This window comes from Glandiceps talaboti, chromosome 14, assembly GCF_964340395.1.
Source record: "Glandiceps talaboti chromosome 14, keGlaTala1.1, whole genome shotgun sequence".
NCBI classification, from domain to species: Eukaryota; Metazoa; Hemichordata; class Enteropneusta; family Spengelidae; genus Glandiceps; species Glandiceps talaboti.
This window is the reverse complement of record NC_135562.1, coordinates 21,870,218-21,894,906: the sequence shown is the minus strand read 5'-3', so window position 1 is coordinate 21,894,906 and position 24,689 is coordinate 21,870,218. Positions and strand designations below refer to the sequence as shown.

Below are 24,689 nucleotides of genomic sequence, written 5' to 3'. Positions count from 1 at the left end.
AAGTCTACAATTACAGTGATAGTCTGAGTCTACAATTACAGTGATAGTCTGAGTCTATGATTACAGTGATAGTCTGAGTCTACAATTACAGTGATAGTCTGAGTCTATGATTACAGTGATAGTCTGAGTCTACAATTACAGTGATAGTCTGAGTCTATGATTACAGTGATAGTCTGAGTCTACAATTACAGCGATAGTCTGAGTCTACAATTACAGAGATAGTCTGAGTCTATGATTACAGTGATAGTCTGAGTCTATGATTACAGTGATAGTCTGAGTCTATGATTACAGTGATAGTCTGAGTCTACAATTACAGTGATAGTCTGAGTCTATGATTACAGTGATAGTCTGAGTCTATGATTACAGTGATAGTCTGAGTCTATGATTACAGTGATAGTCTGAGTCTACAATTACAGTGATAGTCTGAGTCTATGATTACAGTGATAGTCCGAGTCTATGATTACAGTGATAGTCTGAGTCTACGATTACAGTGATAGTCTGAGTCTATGATTACAGTGATAGTCTGAGTCTACAATTACAGTGATAGTCTGAGTCTACAGTTACAGTGATAGTCTGAGTCTACAATTACAGTGATAGTCTGAGTCTATGATTACAGTGATAGTCTAAGTCTACAATTACAGTGATAGTCTGAGTCTACAATTACAGTGATAGTCTGAGTCTACAATTACAGTGATAGTCTGAGTCTATGATTACAGTGATACTCTGAGTCTACAATTACAGTGATAGTCTGAGTCTACAATTACAGTGATAGTCTAAGTCTACAATTACAGTGATAGTCTGAGTCTACAATTACAGTGATAGTCTGAGTCTATGATTACAGTGATAGTCTGAGTCTACAATTACAGTGATAGACTGAGTCTACAATTACAGTGATAGTCTGAGTCTACAATTACAGTGATAGTCTGAGTCTATGATTACAGTGATAGTCTGAGTCTACAATTACAGTGATAGTCTAAGTCTATGATTATAGTGATAGTCTGAGTCTACAATTACAGTGATAGTCTGAGTCTACAATTACAGTGATAGTCTAAGTCTATGATTACAGTGATAGTCTGAGTCTACAATTACAGTGATAGTCTGAGTCTATGATTACAGTGATAGTCTGAGTCTACAATTACGGTGATAGTCTAAGTCTTTGATTACAGTGATAGTCTAAGTCAATGATTACAGTGATAGTCTAAGTCTACAATTAGAGTGATAGTCTGAGTCTTTGATTACAGTGATAGTCTGAGTCTACAATTACAGTGATAGTCTAAGTCTTTGATTACAGTGATAGTCTGAGTCTATGATTACAGTGATAGTCTGAGTCTACAATTACAGTGATAGTCTGAGTCTACGATTACAGTGATAGTCTGAGTCTACAATTACAGTGATAGTCTGAGTCTACAATTACAGTGATAGTCTGAGTCTACAATTACAGTGATAGTCTGAGTCTACGATTACAGTGATAGTCTGAGTCTACGATTACAGTGATAGTCTGAGTCTACAATTACAGTGATAGTCTGAGTCTATGATTAAGTGATAGTCTGAGTCTACGATTACAGTGATAGTCTAAGTCTACAATTACAGTGATAGTCTAAGTCTACAATTACAGTGATAGTCTAAGTCTACAATTACTGTGATAGTCTGAGTCTACAATTACAGTGATAGTCTGAGTCTATGATAACAGTGATAGTCTGAGTCTACAATTACAGTGATAGTCTGAGTCTATGATTACAGTGATAGTCTGAGTCTACAATTACAGCGATAGTCTGAGTCTACAATTACAGAGATAGTCTGAGTCTATGATTACAGTGATAGTCTGAGTCTATGATTACAGTGATAGTCTGAGTCTATGATTACAGTGATAGTCTGAGTCTATGATTACAGTGATAGTCTGAGTCTATGATTACAGTGATAGTCTGAGTCTACAATTACAGTGATAGTCAGAGTCTATGATTACAGTGATAGTCTGAGTCTATGATTACAGTGATAGTCAGAGTCTATGATTACAGTGATAGTCTGAGTCTATGATTACTGTGATAGTCTGAGTCTACAATTACAGTGATAGTCAGAGTATACGATTACAGTGATAGTCTGAGTCTACAGTTACAGTGATAGTCTGAGTCTACGATTACAGTGATAGTCTGAGTCTACAATTACAGTGATAGTCTAAGTCAATGATTACAGTGATAGTCTAAGTCTTTGATTACAGTGATAGTCTAAGTCAATGATTACAGTGATAGTCTAAGTCTACAATTAGAGTGATAGTCTGAGTCTTTGATTACAGTGATAGTCTGAGTCTACAATTACAGTGATAGTCTAAGTCTTTGATTACAGTGATAGTCTGAGTCTATGATTACAGTGATAGTCTGAGTCTACGATTACAGTGATAGTCTGAGTCTACAATTACAGTGATAGTCTGTGTCTACGATTACAGTGATAGTCTGAGTGTACGATTACAGTGATAGTCTGAGTCTACAATTACAGTGATAGTCTGAGTCTACAATTACAGTGATAGTCTGAGTCTACAATTACAGTGATAGTCTGAGTCTATGATTACAGTGATAGTCTGAGTCTACGATTACAGTGATAGTCTGAGTCTACAATTACAGTGATAGTCTGAGTCTATGATTACAGTGATAGTCTGAGTCTATGATTACAGTGATAGTCTGAGTCTACAATTACAGTGATAGTCTGAGTCTATGATTACAGTGATAGTCTGAGTCTATGATTACAGTGATAGTCTGAGTCTACGATTACAGTGATAGTCTGAGTCTATGATTACAGTGATAGTCTGAGTCTACGATTACAGTGATAGTCTGAGTCTATGATTACAGTGATAGTCTGAGTCTACAATTACAGTGATAGTCTGAGTCTATGATTACAGTGATAGTCTAAGTCTACAATTACAGTGATAGTCTGAGTCTACAATTACAGTGATAGTCTGAGTCTACAATTACAGTGATAGTCTGAGTCTATGATTACAGTGATAGTCTGAGTCTACAATTACAGTGATAGTCTGAGTCTACAATTACAGTGATAGTCTAAGTCTACAATTACAGTGATAGTCTGAGTCTACAATTACAGTGATAGTCTGAGTCTATGATTACAGTGATAGTCTGAGTCTACAATTACAGTGATAGTCTGAGTCTATGATTACAGTGATAGTCTGAGTCTACAATTACAGTGATAGTCTGAGTCTATGATTACAGTGATAGTCTGAGTCTACAATTACAGCGATAGTCTGAGTCTATGATTACAGTGATAGTCTGAGTCTATGATTACAGTGATAGTCTGAGTCTATGATTACAGTGATAGTCTGAGTCTACAATTACAGTGATAGTCTGAGTCTATGATTACAGTGATAGTCTGAGTCTATGATTACAGTGATAGTCTGAGTCTATGATTACAGTGATAGTCTGAGTCTACAATTACAGTGATAGTCTGAGTCTATGATTACAGTGATAGTCCGAGTCTATGATTACAGTGATAGTCTGAGTCTACGATTACAGTGATAGTCTGAGTCTATGATTACAGTGATAGTCTGAGTCTACAATTACAGTGATAGTCTGAGTCTACAGTTACAGTGATAGTCTGAGTCTACAATTACAGTGATAGTCTGAGTCTATGATTACAGTGATAGTCTAAGTCTACAATTACAGTGATAGTCTGAGTCTACAATTACAGTGATAGTCTGAGTCTACAATTACAGTGATAGTCTGAGTCTATGATTACAGTGATACTCTGAGTCTACAATTACAGTGATAGTCTGAGTCTACAATTACAGTGATAGTCTAAGTCTACAATTACAGTGATAGTCTGAGTCTACAATTACAGTGATAGTCTGAGTCTATGATTACAGTGATAGTCTGAGTCTACAATTACAGTGATAGACTGAGTCTACAATTACAGTGATAGTCTGAGTCTATGATTACAGTGATAGTCTGAGTCTACAATTACAGTGATAGTCTGAGTCTATGATAACAGTGATAGTCTGAGTCTACAATTACAGTGATAGTCTGAGTCTATGATTACAGTGATAGTCTGAGTCTACAATTACAGCGATAGTCTGAGTCTACAATTACAGAGATAGTCTGAGTCTATGATTACAGTGATAGTCTGAGTCTATGATTACAGTGATAGTCTGAGTCTATGATTACAGTGATAGTCTGAGTCTATGATTACAGTGATAGTCTGAGTCTATGATTACAGTGATAGTCTGAGTCTACAATTACAGTGATAGTCAGAGTCTATGATTACAGTGATAGTCTGAGTCTATGATTACAGTGATAGTCAGAGTCTACAATTACAGTGATAGTCTGAGTCTATGATTACAGTGATAGTCTGAGTCTATGATTACAGTGATAGTCTGAGTCTACAATTACAGTGATAGTCTGAGTCTATGATTACAGTGATAGTCTGAGTCTATGATTACAGTGATAGTCTGAGTCTACGATTACAGTGATAGTCTGAGTCTATGATTACAGTGATAGTCTGAGTCTACGATTACAGTGATAGTCTGAGTCTATGATTACAGTGATAGTCTGAGTCTACAATTACAGTGATAGTCTGAGTCTATGATTACAGTGATAGTCTAAGTCTACAATTACAGTGATAGTCTGAGTCTACAATTACAGTGATAGTCTGAGTCTACAATTACAGTGATAGTCTGAGTCTATGATTACAGTGATAGTCTGAGTCTACAATTACAGTGATAGTCTGAGTCTACAATTACAGTGATAGTCTAAGTCTACAATTACAGTGATAGTCTGAGTCTACAATTACAGTGATAGTCTGAGTCTATGATTACAGTGATAGTCTGAGTCTACAATTACAGTGATAGTCTGAGTCTATGATTACAGTGATAGTCTGAGTCTACAATTACAGTGATAGTCTGAGTCTATGATTACAGTGATAGTCTGAGTCTACAATTACAGCGATAGTCTGAGTCTACAATTACAGAGATAGTCTGAGTCTATGATTACAGTGATAGTCTGAGTCTATGATTACAGTGATAGTCTGAGTCTATGATTACAGTGATAGTCTGAGTCTACAATTACAGTGATAGTCTGAGTCTATGATGACAGTGATAGTCTGAGTCTATGATTACAGTGATAGTCTGAGTCTACAATTACAGTGATAGTCTGAGTCTATGATTACAGTGATAGTCCGAGTCTATGATTACAGTGATAGTCTGAGTCTACGATTACAGTGATAGTCTGAGTCTATGATTACAGTGATAGTCTGAGTCTACAATTACAGTGATAGTCTGAGTCTACAGTTACAGTGATAGTCTGAGTCTACAATTACAGTGATAGTCTGAGTCTATGATTACAGTGATAGTCTAAGTCTACAATTACAGTGATAGTCTGAGTCTACAATTACAGTGATAGTCTGAGTCTACAATTACAGTGATAGTCTGAGTCTATGATTACAGTGATACTCTGAGTCTACAATTACAGTGATAGTCTGAGTCTACAATTACAGTGATAGTCTAAGTCTACAATTACAGTGATAGTCTGAGTCTACAATTACAGTGATAGTCTGAGTCTATGATTACAGTGATAGTCTGAGTCTACAATTACAGTGATAGACTGAGTCTACAATTACAGTGATAGTCTGAGTCTACAATTACAGTGATAGTCTGAGTCTATGATTACAGTGATAGTCTGAGTCTACAATTACAGTGATAGTCTAAGTCTATGATTATAGTGATAGTCTGAGTCTACAATTACAGTGATAGTCTGAGTCTACAATTACAGTGATAGTCTAAGTCTATGATTACAATGATAGTCTGAGTCTACAATTACAGTGATAGTCTGAGTCTATGATTACAGTGATAGTCTGAGTCTACAATTACGGTGATAGTCTAAGTCTTTGATTACAGTGATAGTCTGAGTCTATGATTACAGTGATAGTCTGAGTCTACAATTACAGTGATAGTCTGAGTCTACAGTTACAGTGATAGTCTGAGTCTACAATTACAGTGATAGTCTGAGTCTATGATTACAGTGATAGTCTAAGTCTACAATTACAGTGATAGTCTGAGTCTACAATTACAGTGATAGTCTGAGTCTACAATTACAGTGATAGTCTGAGTCTATGATTACAGTGATACTCTGAGTCTACAATTACAGTGATAGTCTGAGTCTACAATTACAGTGATAGTCTAAGTCTACAATTACAGTGATAGTCTGAGTCTACAATTACATTGATAGTCTGAGTCTATGATTACAGTGATAGTCTGAGTCTACAATTACAGTGATAGACTGAGTCTACAATTACAGTGATAGTCTGAGTCTACAATTACAGTGATAGTCTGAGTCTATGATTACAGTGATAGTCTGAGTCTACAATTACAGTGATAGTCTAAGTCTATGATTATAGTGATAGTCTGAGTCTACAATTACAGTGATAGTCTGAGTCTACAATTACAGTGATAGTCTAAGTCTATGATTACAATGATAGTCTGAGTCTACAATTACAGTGATAGTCTGAGTCTATGATTACAGTGATAGTCTGAGTCTACAATTACGGTGATAGTCTAAGTCTTTGATTACAGTGATAGTCTAAGTCAATGATTACAGTGATAGTCTAAGTCTACAATTAGAGTGATAGTCTGAGTCTTTGATTACAGTGATAGTCTGAGTCTACAATTACAGTGATAGTCTAAGTCTTTGATTACAGTGATAGTCTGAGTCTATGATTACAGTGATAGTCTGAGTCTACAATTACAGTGATAGTCTGAGTCTACGATTACAGTGATAGTCTGAGTCTACAATTACAGTGATAGTCTGAGTCTACAATTACAGTGATAGTCTGAGTCTACAATTACAGTGATAGTCTGAGTCTACGATTACAGTGATAGTCTGAGTCTACGATTACAGTGATAGTCTGAGTCTACAATTACAGTGATAGTCTGAGTCTATGATTAAGTGATAGTCTGAGTCTACGATTACAGTGATAGTCTAAGTCTACAATTACAGTGATAGTCTAAGTCTACAATTACAGTGATAGTCTAAGTCTACAATTACAGTGATAGTCTGAGTCTACAATTACAGTGATAGTCTGAGTCTATGATAACAGTGATAGTCTGAGTCTACAATTACAGTGATAGTCTGAGTCTATGATTACAGTGATAGTCTGAGTCTACAATTACAGCGATAGTCTGAGTCTACAATTACAGAGATAGTCTGAGTCTATGATTACAGTGATAGTCTGAGTCTATGATTACAGTGATAGTCTGAGTCTATGATTACAGTGATAGTCTGAGTCTATGATTACAGTGATAGTCTGAGTCTATGATTACAGTGATAGTCTGAGTCTACAATTACAGTGATAGTCAGAGTCTATGATTACAGTGATAGTCTGAGTCTATGATTACAGTGATAGTCAGAGTCTATGATTACAGTGATAGTCTGAGTCTATGATTACTGTGATAGTCTGAGTCTACAATTACAGTGATAGTCAGAGTATACGATTACAGTGATAGTCTGAGTCTACAGTTACAGTGATAGTCTGAGTCTACGATTACAGTGATAGTCTGAGTCTACAATTACAGTGATAGTCTAAGTCAATGATTACAGTGATAGTCTAAGTCTTTGATTACAGTGATAGTCTAAGTCAATGATTACAGTGATAGTCTAAGTCTACAATTAGAGTGATAGTCTGAGTCTTTGATTACAGTGATAGTCTGAGTCTACAATTACAGTGATAGTCTAAGTCTATGATTACTGTGATAGTCTGAGTCTACAATTACAGTGATAGTCAGAGTATACGATTACAGTGATAGTCTGAGTCTACAGTTACAGTGATAGTCTGAGTCTACGATTACAGTGATAGTCTGAGTCTACAATTACAGCGATAGTCTGAGTCTACAATTACAGAGATAGTCTGAGTCTATGATTACAGTGATAGTCTGAGTCTATGATTAAGTGATAGTCTGAGTCTACGATTACAGTGATAGTCTAAGTCTACAATTACAGTGATAGTCTAAGTCTACAATTACAGTGATAGTCTAAGTCTACAATTACAGTGATAGTATGAGTCTACAATTACAGTGATAGTCTGAGTCTATGATAACAGTGATAGTCTGAGTCTACAATTACAGTGATAGTCTGAGTCTATGATTACAGTGATAGTCTGAGTCTACAATTACAGCGATAGTCTGAGTCTACAATTACAGAGATAGTCTGAGTCTATGATTACAGTGATAGTCTGAGTCTATGATTACAGTGATAGTCTGAGTCTATGATTACAGTGATAGTCTGAGTCTATGATTACAGTGATAGTCTGAGTCTATGATTACAGTGATAGTCTGAGTCTACAATTACAGTGATAGTCAGAGTCTATGATTACAGTGATAGTCTGAGTCTATGATTACAGTGATAGTCAGAGTCTATGATTACAGTGATAGTCTGAGTCTATGATTACTGTGATAGTCTGAGTCTACAATTACAGTGATAGTCAGAGTATACGATTACAGTGATAGTCTGAGTCTACAGTTACAGTGATAGTCTGAGTCTACGATTACAGTGATAGTCTGAGTCTACAATTACAGTGATAGTCTAAGTCAATGATTACAGTGATAGTCTAAGTCTTTGATTACAGTGATAGTCTAAGTCAATGATTACAGTGATAGTCTAAGTCTACAATTAGAGTGATAGTCTGAGTCTTTGATTACAGTGATAGTCTGAGTCTACAATTACAGTGATAGTCTAAGTCTATGATTACTGTGATAGTCTGAGTCTACAATTACAGTGATAGTCAGAGTATACGATTACAGTGATAGTCTGAGTCTACAGTTACAGTGATAGTCTGAGTCTACGATTACAGTGATAGTCTGAGTCTACAATTACAGTGATAGTCTAAGTCAATGATTACAGTGATAGTCTAAGTCTTTGATTACAGTGATAGTCTAAGTCAATGATTACAGTGATAGTCTAAGTCTACAATTAGAGTGATAGTCTGAGTCTTTGATTACAGTGATAGTCTGAGTCTACAATTACAGTGATAGTCTAAGTCTTTGATTACAGTGATAGTCTGAGTCTATGATTACAGTGATAGTCTGAGTCTACGATTACAGTGATAGTCTGAGTCTACAATTACAGTGATAGTCTGTGTCTACGATTACAGTGATAGTCTGAGTGTACGATTACAGTGATAGTCTGAGTCTACAATTACAGTGATAGTCTGAGTCTACAATTACAGTGATAGTCTGAGTCTACAATTACAGTGATAGTCTGAGTCTATGATTACAGTGATAGTCTGAGTCTACGATTACAGTGATAGTCTGAGTCTACAATTACAGTGATAGTCTGAGTCTATGATTACAGTGATAGTCTGAGTCTATGATTACAGTGATAGTCTGAGTCTACAATTACAGTGATAGTCTGAGTCTATGATTACAGTGATAGTCTGAGTCTATGATTACAGTGATAGTCTGAGTCTACGATTACAGTGATAGTCTGAGTCTATGATTACAGTGATAGTCTGAGTCTACGATTACAGTGATAGTCTGAGTCTATGATTACAGTGATAGTCTGAGTCTACAATTACAGTGATAGTCTGAGTCTATGATTACAGTGATAGTCTAAGTCTACAATTACAGTGATAGTCTGAGTCTACAATTACAGTGATAGTCTGAGTCTACAATTACAGTGATAGTCTGAGTCTATGATTACAGTGATAGTCTGAGTCTACAATTACAGTGATAGTCTGAGTCTACAATTACAGTGATAGTCTAAGTCTACAATTACAGTGATAGTCTGAGTCTACAATTACAGTGATAGTCTGAGTCTATGATTACAGTGATAGTCTGAGTCTACAATTACAGTGATAGTCTGAGTCTATGATTACAGTGATAGTCTGAGTCTACAATTACAGTGATAGTCTGAGTCTATGATTACAGTGATAGTCTGAGTCTACAATTACAGCGATAGTCTGAGTCTACAATTACAGAGATAGTCTGAGTCTATGATTACAGTGATAGTCTGAGTCTATGATTACAGTGATAGTCTGAGTCTATGATTACAGTGATAGTCTGAGTCTACAATTACAGTGATAGTCTGAGTCTATGATTACAGTGATAGTCTGAGTCTATGATTACAGTGATAGTCTGAGTCTATGATTACAGTGATAGTCTGAGTCTACAATTACAGTGATAGTCTGAGTCTATGATTACAGTGATAGTCCGAGTCTATGATTACAGTGATAGTCTGAGTCTACGATTACAGTGATAGTCTGAGTCTATGATTACAGTGATAGTCTGAGTCTACAATTACAGTGATAGTCTGAGTCTACAGTTACAGTGATAGTCTGAGTCTACAATTACAGTGATAGTCTGAGTCTATGATTACAGTGATAGTCTAAGTCTACAATTACAGTGATAGTCTGAGTCTACAATTACAGTGATAGTCTGAGTCTACAATTACAGTGATAGTCTGAGTCTATGATTACAGTGATACTCTGAGTCTACAATTACAGTGATAGTCTGAGTCTACAATTACAGTGATAGTCTAAGTCTACAATTACAGTGATAGTCTGAGTCTACAATTACAGTGATAGTCTGAGTCTATGATTACAGTGATAGTCTGAGTCTACAATTACAGTGATAGACTGAGTCTACAATTACAGTGATAGTCTGAGTCTATGATTACAGTGATAGTCTGAGTCTACAATTACAGTGATAGTCTGAGTCTATGATAACAGTGATAGTCTGAGTCTACAATTACAGTGATAGTCTGAGTCTATGATTACAGTGATAGTCTGAGTCTACAATTACAGCGATAGTCTGAGTCTACAATTACAGAGATAGTCTGAGTCTATGATTACAGTGATAGTCTGAGTCTATGATTACAGTGATAGTCTGAGTCTATGATTACAGTGATAGTCTGAGTCTATGATTACAGTGATAGTCTGAGTCTATGATTACAGTGATAGTCTGAGTCTACAATTACAGTGATAGTCAGAGTCTATGATTACAGTGATAGTCTGAGTCTATGATTACAGTGATAGTCAGAGTCTATGATTACAGTGATAGTCTGAGTCTATGATTACTGTGATAGTCTGAGTCTACAATTACAGTGATAGTCAGAGTATACGATTACAGTGATAGTCTGAGTCTACAGTTACAGTGATAGTCTGAGTCTACGATTACAGTAATAGTCTGAGTCTACAATTACAGTGATAGTCTCAGTCTACAATTACAGTGATAGTCTGAGTCTACGATTACAGTGATAGACTGAGTCTACAATTACAGTGATAGTCTGAGTCTATGATTACAGTGATAGTCTGAGTCTACAATTACAGTGATAGTCTAAGTCTATGATTATAGTGATAGTCTGAGTCTACAATTACAGTGATAGTCTGAGTCTACAATTACAGTGATAGTCTAAGTCTATGATTACAGTGATAGTCTGAGTCTACAATTACAGTGATAGTCTGAGTCTATGATTACAGTGATAGTCTGAGTCTACAATTACGGTGATAGTCTAAGTCTTTGATTACAGTGATAGTCTAAGTCAATGATTACAGTGATAGTCTAAGTCTACAATTAGAGTGATAGTCTGAGTCTTTGATTACAGTGATAGTCTGAGTCTACAATTACAGTGATAGTCTAAGTCTTTGATTACAGTGATAGTCTGAGTCTATGATTACAGTGATAGTCTGAGTCTACAATTACAGTGATAGTCTGAGTCTACGATTACAGTGATAGTCTGAGTCTACAATTACAGTGATAGTCTGAGTCTACAATTACAGTGATAGTCTGAGTCTACAATTACAGTGATAGTCTGAGTCTACGATTACAGTGATAGTCTGAGTCTACGATTACAGTGATAGTCTGAGTCTACAATTACAGTGATAGTCTGAGTCTATGATTAAGTGATAGTCTGAGTCTACGATTACAGTGATAGTCTAAGTCTACAATTACAGTGATAGTCTAAGTCTACAATTACAGTGATAGTCTAAGTCTACAATTACAGTGATAGTCTGAGTCTACAATTACAGTGATAGTCTGAGTCTATGATAACAGTGATAGTCTGAGTCTACAATTACAGTGATAGTCTGAGTCTATGATTACAGTGATAGTCTGAGTCTACAATTACAGCGATAGTCTGAGTCTACAATTACAGAGATAGTCTGAGTCTATGATTACAGTGATAGTCTGAGTCTATGATTACAGTGATAGTCTGAGTCTATGATTACAGTGATAGTCTGAGTCTATGATTACAGTGATAGTCTGAGTCTATGATTACAGTGATAGTCTGAGTCTACAATTACAGTGATAGTCAGAGTCTATGATTACAGTGATAGTCTGAGTCTATGATTACAGTGATAGTCAGAGTCTATGATTACAGTGATAGTCTGAGTCTATGATTACTGTGATAGTCTGAGTCTACAATTACAGTGATAGTCAGAGTATACGATTACAGTGATAGTCTGAGTCTACAGTTACAGTGATAGTCTGAGTCTACGATTACAGTGATAGTCTGAGTCTACAATTACAGTGATAGTCTAAGTCAATGATTACAGTGATAGTCTAAGTCTTTGATTACAGTGATAGTCTAAGTCAATGATTACAGTGATAGTCTAAGTCTACAATTAGAGTGATAGTCTGAGTCTTTGATTACAGTGATAGTCTGAGTCTACAATTACAGTGATAGTCTAAGTCTTTGATTACAGTGATAGTCTGAGTCTATGATTACAGTGATAGTCTGAGTCTACGATTACAGTGATAGTCTGAGTCTACAATTACAGTGATAGTCTGTGTCTACGATTACAGTGATAGTCTGAGTGTACGATTACAGTGATAGTCTGAGTCTACAATTACAGTGATAGTCTGAGTCTACAATTACAGTGATAGTCTGAGTCTACAATTACAGTGATAGTCTGAGTCTATGATTACAGTGATAGTCTGAGTCTACGATTACAGTGATAGTCTGAGTCTACAATTACAGTGATAGTCTGAGTCTATGATTACAGTGATAGTCTGAGTCTATGATTACAGTGATAGTCTGAGTCTACAATTACAGTGATAGTCTGAGTCTATGATTACAGTGATAGTCTGAGTCTATGATTACAGTGATAGTCTGAGTCTACGATTACAGTGATAGTCTGAGTCTATGATTACAGTGATAGTCTGAGTCTACGATTACAGTGATAGTCTGAGTCTATGATTACAGTGATAGTCTGAGTCTACAATTACAGTGATAGTCTGAGTCTATGATTACAGTGATAGTCTAAGTCTACAATTACAGTGATAGTCTGAGTCTACAATTACAGTGATAGTCTGAGTCTACAATTACAGTGATAGTCTGAGTCTATGATTACAGTGATAGTCTGAGTCTACAATTACAGTGATAGTCTGAGTCTACAATTACAGTGATAGTCTAAGTCTACAATTACAGTGATAGTCTGAGTCTACAATTACAGTGATAGTCTGAGTCTATGATTACAGTGATAGTCTGAGTCTACAATTACAGTGATAGTCTGAGTCTATGATTACAGTGATAGTCTGAGTCTACAATTACAGTGATAGTCTGAGTCTATGATTACAGTGATAGTCTGAGTCTACAATTACAGCGATAGTCTGAGTCTACAATTACAGAGATAGTCTGAGTCTATGATTACAGTGATAGTCTGAGTCTATGATTACAGTGATAGTCTGAGTCTATGATTACAGTGATAGTCTGAGTCTATGATTACAGTGATAGTCTGAGTCTATGATTACAGTGATAGTCTGAGTCTACAATTACAGTGATAGTCTGAGTCTATGATTAAGTGATAGTCTGAGTCTACGATTACAGTGATAGTCTAAGTCTACAATTACAGTGATAGTCTAAGTCTACAATTACAGTGATAGTCTCAGTCTACAATTACAGTGATAGTCTGAGTCTATGATTACAGTGATAGTCTGAGTCTACAATTACAGTGATAGTCTGAGTCTATGATTACAGTGATAGTCTGAGTCTATGATTACAGTGATAGTCTGAGTCTATGATTACAGTGATAGTCTGAGTCTACAATTACAGTGATAGTCTGAGTCTATGATTACAGTGATAGTCTGAGTCTACGATTACAGTGATAGTCTGAGTCTATGATTACAGTGATAGTCTGAGTCTACGATTACAGTGATAGTCTGAGTCTATGATTACAGTGATAGTCTGAGTCTACAATTACAGTGATAGTCTGAGTCTATGATTACAGTGATAGTCTAAGTCTACAATTACAGTAATAGTCTGAGTCTACAATTACAGTGATAGTCTGAGTCTACAATTACAGTGATAGTCTGAGTCTATGATTACAGTGATAGTCTGAGTCTACAATTACAGTGATAGTCTGAGTCTACAATTACAGTGATAGTCTAAGTCTACAATTACAGTGATAGTCTGAGTCTACAATTACAGTGATAGTCTGAGTCTATGATTACAGTGAAAGTCTGAGTCTACAATTACAGTGATAGTCTGAGTCTATGATTACAGTGATAGTCTGAGTCTACAATTACAGTGATAGTCTGAGTCTATGATTACAGTGATAGTCTGAGTCTACAATTACAGCGATAGTCTGAGTCTACAATTACAGAGATAGTCTGAGTCTATGATTACAGTGATAGTCTGAGTCTATGATTACAGTGATAGTCTGAGTCTATGATTACAGTGATAGTCTGAGTCTATGATTACAGTGATAGTCTGAGTCTATGTTTACAGTGATAGTCTGAGTCTACAATTACAGTGATAGTCAGAGTCTATGATTACAGTGATAGTCTGAGTCTACAATTACAGTGATAGTCTGAGTCTATGATTACAGTGATAGTCTGAGTCTATGATTACAGTGATAGTCTGAGTCTACAATTACAGTGATAGTCTGAGTCTATGATTACAGTGATAGTCTAAGTCTACAATTACAGTGATAGTCTGAGTCTACAATTACAGTGATAGTCTGAGTCTACAATTACAGTGATAGTCTGAGTCTATGATTACAGTGATAGTCTGAGTCTACAATTACAGTGATAGTCTGAGTCTACAATTACAGTGATAGTCTAAGTCTACAATTACAGTGATAGTCTGAGTCTACAATTACAGTGATAGTCTGAGTCTATGATTACAGTGATAGTCTGAGTCTACAATTACAGTGATAGTCTGAGTCTATGATTACAGTGATAGTCTGAGTCTACAATTACAGTGATAGTCTGAGTCTATGATTACAGTGATAGTCTGAGTCTACAATTACAGTGATAGTCTGAGTCTATGATTACAGTGATAGTCTGAGTCTACAATTACAGTGATAGTCTAAGTCTACAATTACAGTGATAGTCTGAGTCTACAATTACAGTGATAGTCTGAGTCTATGATTACAGTGATAGTCTGAGTCTACAATTACAGTGATAGTCTGAGTCTATGATTACAGTGATAGTCTGAGTCTACAATTACAGTGATAGTCTGAGTCTATGATTACAGTGATAGTCTGAGTCTACAATTACAGCGATAGTCTGAGTCTACAATTACAGAGATAGTCTGAGTCTATGATTACAGTGATAGTCTGAGTCTATGATTACAGTGATAGTCTGAGTCTATGATTACAGTGATAGTCTGAGTCTACAATTACAGTGATAGTCTGAGTCTATGATTACAGTGATAGTCTGAGTCTACAATTACAGTGATAGTCTGAGTCTATGATTAAGTGATAGTCTGAGTCTACGATTACAGTGATAGTCTAAGTCTACAATTACAGTGATAGTCTAAGTCTACAATTACAGTGATAGTCTGAGTCTATGATTACAGTGATAGTCTGAGTCTACAATTACAGTGATAGTCTGAGTCTATGATTACAGTGATAGTCTGAGTCTATGATTACAGTGATAGTCTGAGTCTATGATTACAGTGATAGTCTGAGTCTACAATTACAGTGATAGTCTGAGTCTATGATTACAGTGATAGTCTGAGTCTATGATTACAGTGATAGTCTGAGTCTACGATTACAGTGATAGTCTGAGTCTATGATTACAGTGATAGTCTGAGTCTACAATTACAGTGATAGTCTGAGTCTACAATTACAGTAATAGTCTGAGTCTACAATTACAGTGATAGTCTGAGTCTACAATTACAGTGATAGTCTGAGTCTATGATTACAGTGATAGTCTGAGTCTACAATTACAGTGATAGTCTGAGTCTACAATTACAGTGATAGTCTAAGTCTACAATTACAGTGATAGTCTGAGTCTACAATTACAGTGATAGTCTGAGTCTATGATTACAGTGATAGTCTGAGTCTACAATTACAGTGATAGTCTGAGTCTATGATTACAGTGATAGTCTGAGTCTACAATTACAGTGATAGTCTGAGTCTATGATTACAGTGATAGTCTGAGTCTACAATTACAGCGATAGTCTGAGTCTACAATTACAGAGATAGTCTGAGTCTATGATTACAGTGATAGTCTGAGTCTATGATTACAGTGATAGTCTGAGTCTATGATTACAGTGATAGTCTGAGTCTATGATTACAGTGATAGTCTGAGTCTATGATTACAGTGATAGTCTGAGTCTACAATTACAGTGATAGTCTGAGTCTATGATTACAGTGATAGTCTGAGTCTACAATTACAGTGATAGTCTGAGTCTATGATTACAGTGATAGTCTGAGTCTATGATTACAGTGATAGTCTGAGTCTACAATTACAGTGATAGTCTGAGTCTATGATTACAGTGATAGTCTGAGTCTATGATTACAGTGATAGTCTGAGTCTCCGATTACAGTGATAGTCTGAGTCTATGATTACAGTGATAGTCTGAGTCTACGATTACAGTGATAGTCTGAGTCTATGATTACAGTGATAGTCTGAGTCTACAATTACAGTGATAGTCTGAGTCTATGATTACAGTGATAGTCTAAGTCTACAATTACAGTGATAGTCTGAGTCTACAATTACAGTGATAGTCGGAGTCTACAATTACAGTGATAGTCTGAGTCTATGATTACAGTGATAGTCTGAGTCTACAATTACAGTGATAGTCTGAGTCTACAATTACAGTGATAGTCTGAGTCTATGATTACAGTGATAGTCTGAGTCTATGATTACAGTGATAGTCTGAGTCTACAATTACACTGATAGTCTGAGTCTACAATTACAGTGATAGTCTGAGTCTATGATTACAGTGATAGTCTGAGTCTACAATTACAGTGATAGTCTGAGTCTACAGTTACAGTGATAGTCTGAGTCTACAATTACAGTGATAGTCTGAGTCTACAATTACAGTGATAGTCTGAGTCTATGATTACAGTGATAGTCTGAGTCTATGATTACAGTGATAGTCTGAGTCTACAATTACAGTGATAGTCTGAGTCTATGATTACAGTGATAGTCTGAGTCTACAATTACAGTGATAGTCTGAGTCTATGATTACAGTGATAGTCTGAGTCTATGATTACAGTGATAGTCTGAGTCTACAATTACAGTGATAGTCTGAGTCTATGATTACAGTGATAGTCTGAGTCTATGATTACAGTGATAGTCTGAGTCTCCGATTACAGTGATAGTCTGAGTCTATGATTACAGTGATAGTCTGAGTCTACGATTACAGTGATAGTCTGAGTCTATGATTACAGTGATAGTCTGAGTCTACAATTACAGTGATAGTCTGAGTCTATGATTACAGTGATAGTCTAAGTCTACAATTACAGTGATAGTCTGAGTCTACAATTACAGTGATAGTCGGAGTCTACAATTACAGTGATAGTCTGAGTCTATGATTACAGTGATAGTCTGAGTCTACAATTACAGTGATAGTCTGAGTCTACAATTACAGTGATAGTCTGAGTCTATGATTACAGTGATAGTCTGAGTCTATGATTACAGTGATAGTCTGAGTCTACAATTACACTGATAGTCTGAGTCTACAATTACAGTGATAGTCTGAGTCTATGATTACAGTGATAGTCTGAGTCTACAATTACAGTGATAGTCTGAGTCTACAGTTACAGTGATAGTCTGAGTCTACAATTACAGTGATAGTCTGAGTCTACAATTACAGTGATAGTCTGAGTCTATGATTACAGTGATAGTCTGAGTCTACAATTACAGTGATAGTCTGAGTCTATGATTACAGTGATAGTCTGAGTCTACAATTACAGTGATAGTCTGAGTCTACAATTACAGTGATAGTCTGAGTCTATGATTACAGTGATAGTCTGAGTCTACAATTACAGTGATAGTCTGAGTCTATGATTACAGTGATAGTCTGAGTCTACAATTACAGTGATAGTCTGAGTCTATGATTACAGTGATAGTCTGAGTCTACAATTACAGCGATAGTCTGAGTCTACAATTACAGAGATAGTCTGAGTCTATGATTACAGTGATAGTCTGAGTCTATGATTACAGTTATAGTCTGAGTCTATGATTACAGTGATAGTCTGAATCTATGATTACAGTGATAGTCTGAGTCTATGATTACAGTGATAGTCTGAGTCTAAAATTACAGTGATAGTCAGAGTCTATGATTACAGTGATAGTCTGAGTCTATGATTACAGTGATAGTCAGAGTCTATGATTACAGTGATAGTCTGAGTCTATGATTACTGTGATAGTCTGAGTCTACAATTACAGTGATAGTCAGAGTCTATGATTACAGTGATAATCTGAGTCTACGATTACAGTGATAGTCTGAGTCTACGATTACAGTGATAGACTGAGTCTACAATTACAGTGATAGTCTGAGTCTACAATTACAGTGAATGTCAGAGTCTATGATTACAGTGATAGTCTAAGTCTACAATTTCAATATACAACATAAAGCTTACCTAGATCATCTGCCAGAATAAAGACAATATTTGGCTTTACAATTGAATGGCCAGTGACGGTTGTAGATAAGAAAAGTAGAATTATTGTGTAGACCCGTTCATTCATTGTAAACCTACAGCTACATCTCGGTGTTGTTCTCAAGACCCGTTCATTCATTGTAAACCCACAACTCAAGCTATTGCTTAGGACTGTGAGTAGTTTAACGGATGACGAATATTGTTAAGCATATCATAATTAGCCTGTCACGTGAACTTTTCTGAACATAAGAGTGTCCTATTCATGTAAGTATACTACATAGAACACTTGGACGATTCCATTCTCTCGTCGTGATGCACAGACACTACGAGAAGAAAGTGTGATAAGACAAATATACAATAGTTGTCATCAAAACATTGAGGCACGTTCAATGAGTAACCTTGACTCATCATAAGATAAGGTTTGTAAGTATGGAAAACATAAATCTAAACATCTTCAAAAATCAGGAAGCCTACTTTGAGGGCTCACATGGGCATGCATACACACACACACACACACACACACACACACACACACACACACACACACACACACACACATACACACACATACATACATAAATACACACACAGAGAGACAGACAGACAGACAGACAGACAGACAGACAGACAGACAGACAGACAGACAGACAGAAAGACACACAGACAGACAGACAGACAGACACACACACACACACATACATACATACAATACATACATACATACATACATACATACATACATACATACATACATACATACATACATACAATACATACATACATACATACATACATACATACATACATACATACATACATACATACATACATACATACATACATACATACATATTTATTTATTATTTATTAAGCCGTGTACACAAGAAGTGACATTGGCAAGAAAATATACCAAATATACATACATACATACATACATACATACATACATACATACATACGTGCATATATGCATGCATACAAAAATACATACATACATACATACATACATACATACATACATACATACGTGCATATATACATGCATGCATGCATACAAAAATACATACATACATACATACATACATACATACATACATACATACATACATACATACATACATACATACATACATACATACATACATACATACATACATTGTAGTCGATCATGGTGATGAAAACTGGATTGTAAAATGAAGACTTCGAATCAAAAAAATGAATTTGGTTTAGTACCGTAATAATGTAATACAACACTGCTATGGTACTCCAGTTACGTTTTGTAATTTCCGTTTGTATGAGCAGCGAATTAAATTAACAATTAAGCCAATTTATCGGATATGAATCTGGTTGATTACATCTCTTTTATCCTCGACACTTGTCGCTAATAAAATTCCGGCATCGAGCAATCAGCCATACGCTGAAAGCCAAAAAAAAATTGTTTTTACGATACAGTGATGCATAGACCCTCCACCCAGGGTCTATGAGTGATTATACAAATTGGAAATGTTGTACCCAGCAAGACGTAAACAGTGTAGTTACTTATAACAACAAAGTACATTTTGCTGAAATGAATGATCAAAATTTAGGTACGTGTATCGTTCATGTATATTCGCTATGCTGAAGTAAGAGTTACAAAAATATCGCGGTTAGTCTGTTTGTGCGTACAGATATGCTGAGTATTCTAGATTTTATGTTTGTGTGGTCAAGCTATGGTATATCCCAGCCAGTAAACTGATAGGTTTTATGTTGTAGTTAAGGTGATTTCAATTAGGGTAATTGTCAATATATTTGTATTAAACCATCATAAAAATCGAGAATAATTTGGCTTTATTTCAAATTGGAATTATGTTTTATTCTCAGTATAAAGATGGGTATCACGGTCCAATATTAGAATAATTTATGTACTATTTCGGCAATTTCGTCCTCGTCTAAAATATATTAAATTCACTTCTCAAACTGGCTCGGCTATAATCGGTTGAATAACGAGAGAGAACTATAGACATTGACATATTGGGATCAGTTTAAATTAGACTAAATGTATTCAAAGTATCAGACAAAATATTAATGAAAACATGTGGTAATAGCATGCTATAAGTTAAAATTTCGATGACGATATCATTTAAGTTAATTATTACCGATGACGTAATCCTTTACTTACATCCAATTCCGTAGAAGATATATTATGAGTTGGGTTAATAAAGGCAAGAAAGGATTTAGAGGAGAAAAAGAGACCATTCTAATTTTGGAGTGGTAACTGACGGACCATAAATCTATATATATTGAGCTATTCCCTGTGTACTCCGGTACCACTGAAACTTGATGTAGCGTACGTGTAGCTAGCTGAATATTATATTCCCCACTACGTTTAGTGTAAACTTCACAAGAACTTAATATGGGTAACAATCCATTATATTTTCCTCCATCCCTTGTTTCTAGTTTTAAGTGTGCAAATGAACATTACATCTACCATTTATCTAATAATCTAATTGGTTCAAAGTCATCACTTACGACGTAATACTCCTGAGTAGTCAATAGCGACTTCACTTTACGACGCCAGCGGTCATTCATTTTGAACTTACTGTGGTGATGTTTTGGTTGCACGGGGTTATTCTGACGACAACAGCACTTGAAATTGGGTCGAAGGTTCGTTTGAGGAAACGCCACTTGTCGGCAACGGTCACTTTGGGAAGTGTATTTGTCATTTTGGTGCCGTAAAATGACTACTAAACAACTGCAATTTCACATATATTTCTCACTGTGGCATGTACGCATATGATATTTCCACGTATGTAAGCACTATATAAAATATTTCTCAAATAAGAATGTCAACCATTTAGTATTTGGTATATATATCTAGATGTTTATCAGTTAGTATTTGGTATATACATCTAGATGTTTATCAGTTAGTATTTGGTATATACATCTAGATGTTTATCAGTTAGTATTTGGTATATATATCTAGATGTTTATCAGTTAGTATTTGGTATATATATCTAGATGTTTATCAGTTAGTATTTGGTATATACATCTAGATGTTTATCAGTTAGTATTTGGTATATATATCTAGATGTTTATCAGTTAGTATTTGGTATATATATCTAGATGTTTATCAGTTACTATTTGGTATATACATCTAGATGTTTATCAGTTAGTATTTGGTATATATATCTAGATGTTTATCAGTTAGTATTTGGTATATGCATCTAGATGTTTATCACTTAGTATTTGGTATATACATCTAGATGTTTATCAGTTAGTATTTGGTATATATATCTAGATGTTTATCAGTTAGTATTTGGTATATACATCTAGATGTTTATCAGTTAGTATTTGGTATATACATCTAGATGTTTATCAGTTAGTATTTGGTATATATATCTAGATGTTTATCAGTTAGTATTTGGTATATATATCTAGATGTTTATCAGTTAGTATTTGGTATATACATCTAGATGTTTATCAGTTAGTATTTGGTATATACATCTAGATGTTTATCAGTTAGTATTTGGTATATACATCTAGATGTTTATCAGTTAGTATTTGGTATATACATCTAGATGTTTATCAGTTAGTATTTGGTATATATATCTAGATGTTTATCAGTTAGTATTTGGTATATATATCTAGATGTTTATCAGTTAGTATTTGGTATATATATCTAGATGTTTATCAGTTAGTATTTGGTATATATATCTAGATGTTTATCAGTTAGTATTTGGTATATATATCTAGATGTTTATCAGTTAGTATTTGGTATATACATCTAGATGTTTATCAGTTAGTATTTGGTATATATATCTAGATGTTTATCAGTTAGTATTTGGTATATACATCTAGATGTTTATCAGTTAGTATTTGGTATATACATCTAGATGTTTATCAGTTAGTATTTGGTATATACATCTAGATGTTTATCAGTTAGTATTTGGTATATATATCTAGATGTTTATCAGTTAGTATTTGGTATATATATCTAGATGTTTATCAGTTAGTATTTGGTATATATATCTAGATGTTTATCAGTTAGTATTTGGTATATACATCTAGATGTTTATCAGTTAGTATTTGGTATATATATCTAGATGTTTATCAGTTAGTATTTGGTATATACATCTAGATGTTTATCAGTTAGTATTTGGTATATATATCTAGATGTTTATCAGTTAGTATTTGGTATATATATCTAGATGTTTATCAGTTAGTATTTGGTATATACATCTAGATGTTTATCAGTTAGTATTTGGTATATATATCTAGATGTTTATCAGTTAGTATTTGGTATATACATCTAGATGTTTATCAGTTAGTATTTGGTATATATATCTAGATGTTTATCAGTTAGTATTTGGTATATATATCTAGATGTTTATCAGTTAGTATTTGGTATATACATCTAGATGTTTATCAGTTAGTATTTGGTATATACATCTAGATGTTTATCAGTTAGTATTTGGTATATATATCTAGATGTTTATCAGTTAGTATTTGGTATATATATCTAGATGTTTATCAGTTAGTATTTGGTATATACATCTAGATGTTTATCAGTTAGTATTTGGTATATATATCTAGATGTTTATCAGTTAGTATTTGGTATATACATCTAGATGTTTATCAGTTAGTATTTGGTATATACATCTAGATGTTTATCAGTTAGTATTTGGTATATATATCTAGATGTTTATCAGTTAGTATTTGGTATATATATCTAGATGTTTATCAGTTAGTATTTGGTATATACATCTAGATGTTTATCAGTTAGTATTTGGTATATACATCTAGATGTTTATCAGTTAGTATTTGGTATATACATCTAGATGTTTATCAGTTAGTATTTGGTATATACATCTAGATGTTTATCAGTTAGTATTTGGTATATACATCTAGATGTTTATCAGTTAGTATTTGGTATATACATCTAGATGTTTATCAGTTAGTATTTGGTATATACATCTAGATGTTTATCAGTTAGTATTTGGTATATATATCTAGATGTTTATCAGTTAGTATTTGGTATATACATCTAGATGTTTATCAGTTAGTATTTGGTATATATATCTAGATGTTTATCAGTTAGTATTTGGTATATATATCTAGATGTTTATCAGTTAGTATTTGGTATATACATCTAGATGTTTATCAGTTAGTATTTGGTATATATATCTAGATGTTTATCAGTTAGTATTTGGTATATACATCTAGATGTTTATCAGTTAGTATTTGGTATATATATCTAGATGTTTATCAGTTAGTATTTGGTATATATATCTAGATGTTTATCAGTTAGTATTTGGTATATATATCTAGATGTTTATCAGTTAGTATTTGGTATATACATCTAGATGTTTATCAGTTAGTATTTGGTATATATATCTAGATGTTTATCAGTTAGTATTTGGTATATATATCTAGATGTTTATCAGTTAGTATTTGGTATATATATCTAGATGTTTATCAGTTAGTATTTGGTATATATATCTAGATGTTTATCAGTTAGTATTTGGTATATACATCTAGATGTTTATCAGTTAGTATTTGGTATATATATCTAGATGTTTATCAGTTAGTATTTGGTATATATATCTAGATGTTTATCAGTTAGTATTTGGTATATACATCTAGATGTTTATCAGTTAGTATTTGGTATATATATCTAGATGTTTATCAGTTAGTATTTGGTATATATATCTAGATGTTTATCAGTTAGTATTTGGTATATACATCTAGATGTTTATCAGTTAGTATTTGGTATATACATCTAGATGTTTATCAGTTAGTATTTGGTATATATATCTAGATGTTTATCAGTTAGTATTTGGTATATATATTTAGATGTTTATCAATTAGTATTTGGTATATACATCTAG

At 34.3% G+C, this 24,689-nt stretch overlaps 1 protein-coding gene across 1 annotated transcript in view; it reads right to left on the bottom strand.

The window, feature by feature from the left end:
* The window catches only part of LOC144445486 (arylsulfatase B-like), a 49,053-nt gene extending 30,124 nt beyond the window's left edge, over window positions 1-18,929 (bottom strand). Inside the window, exon 1 of the mRNA XM_078135050.1 lies at window positions 18,805-18,929. Within this exon, the coding sequence (XP_077991176.1) occupies window positions 18,805-18,910 (106 nt within the window). The 5' untranslated portion in view covers window positions 18,911-18,929. The remainder of the gene's footprint in view (window positions 1-18,804) is intronic.
* Between the last annotated feature and the right edge of the window lie 5,760 nt (window positions 18,930-24,689).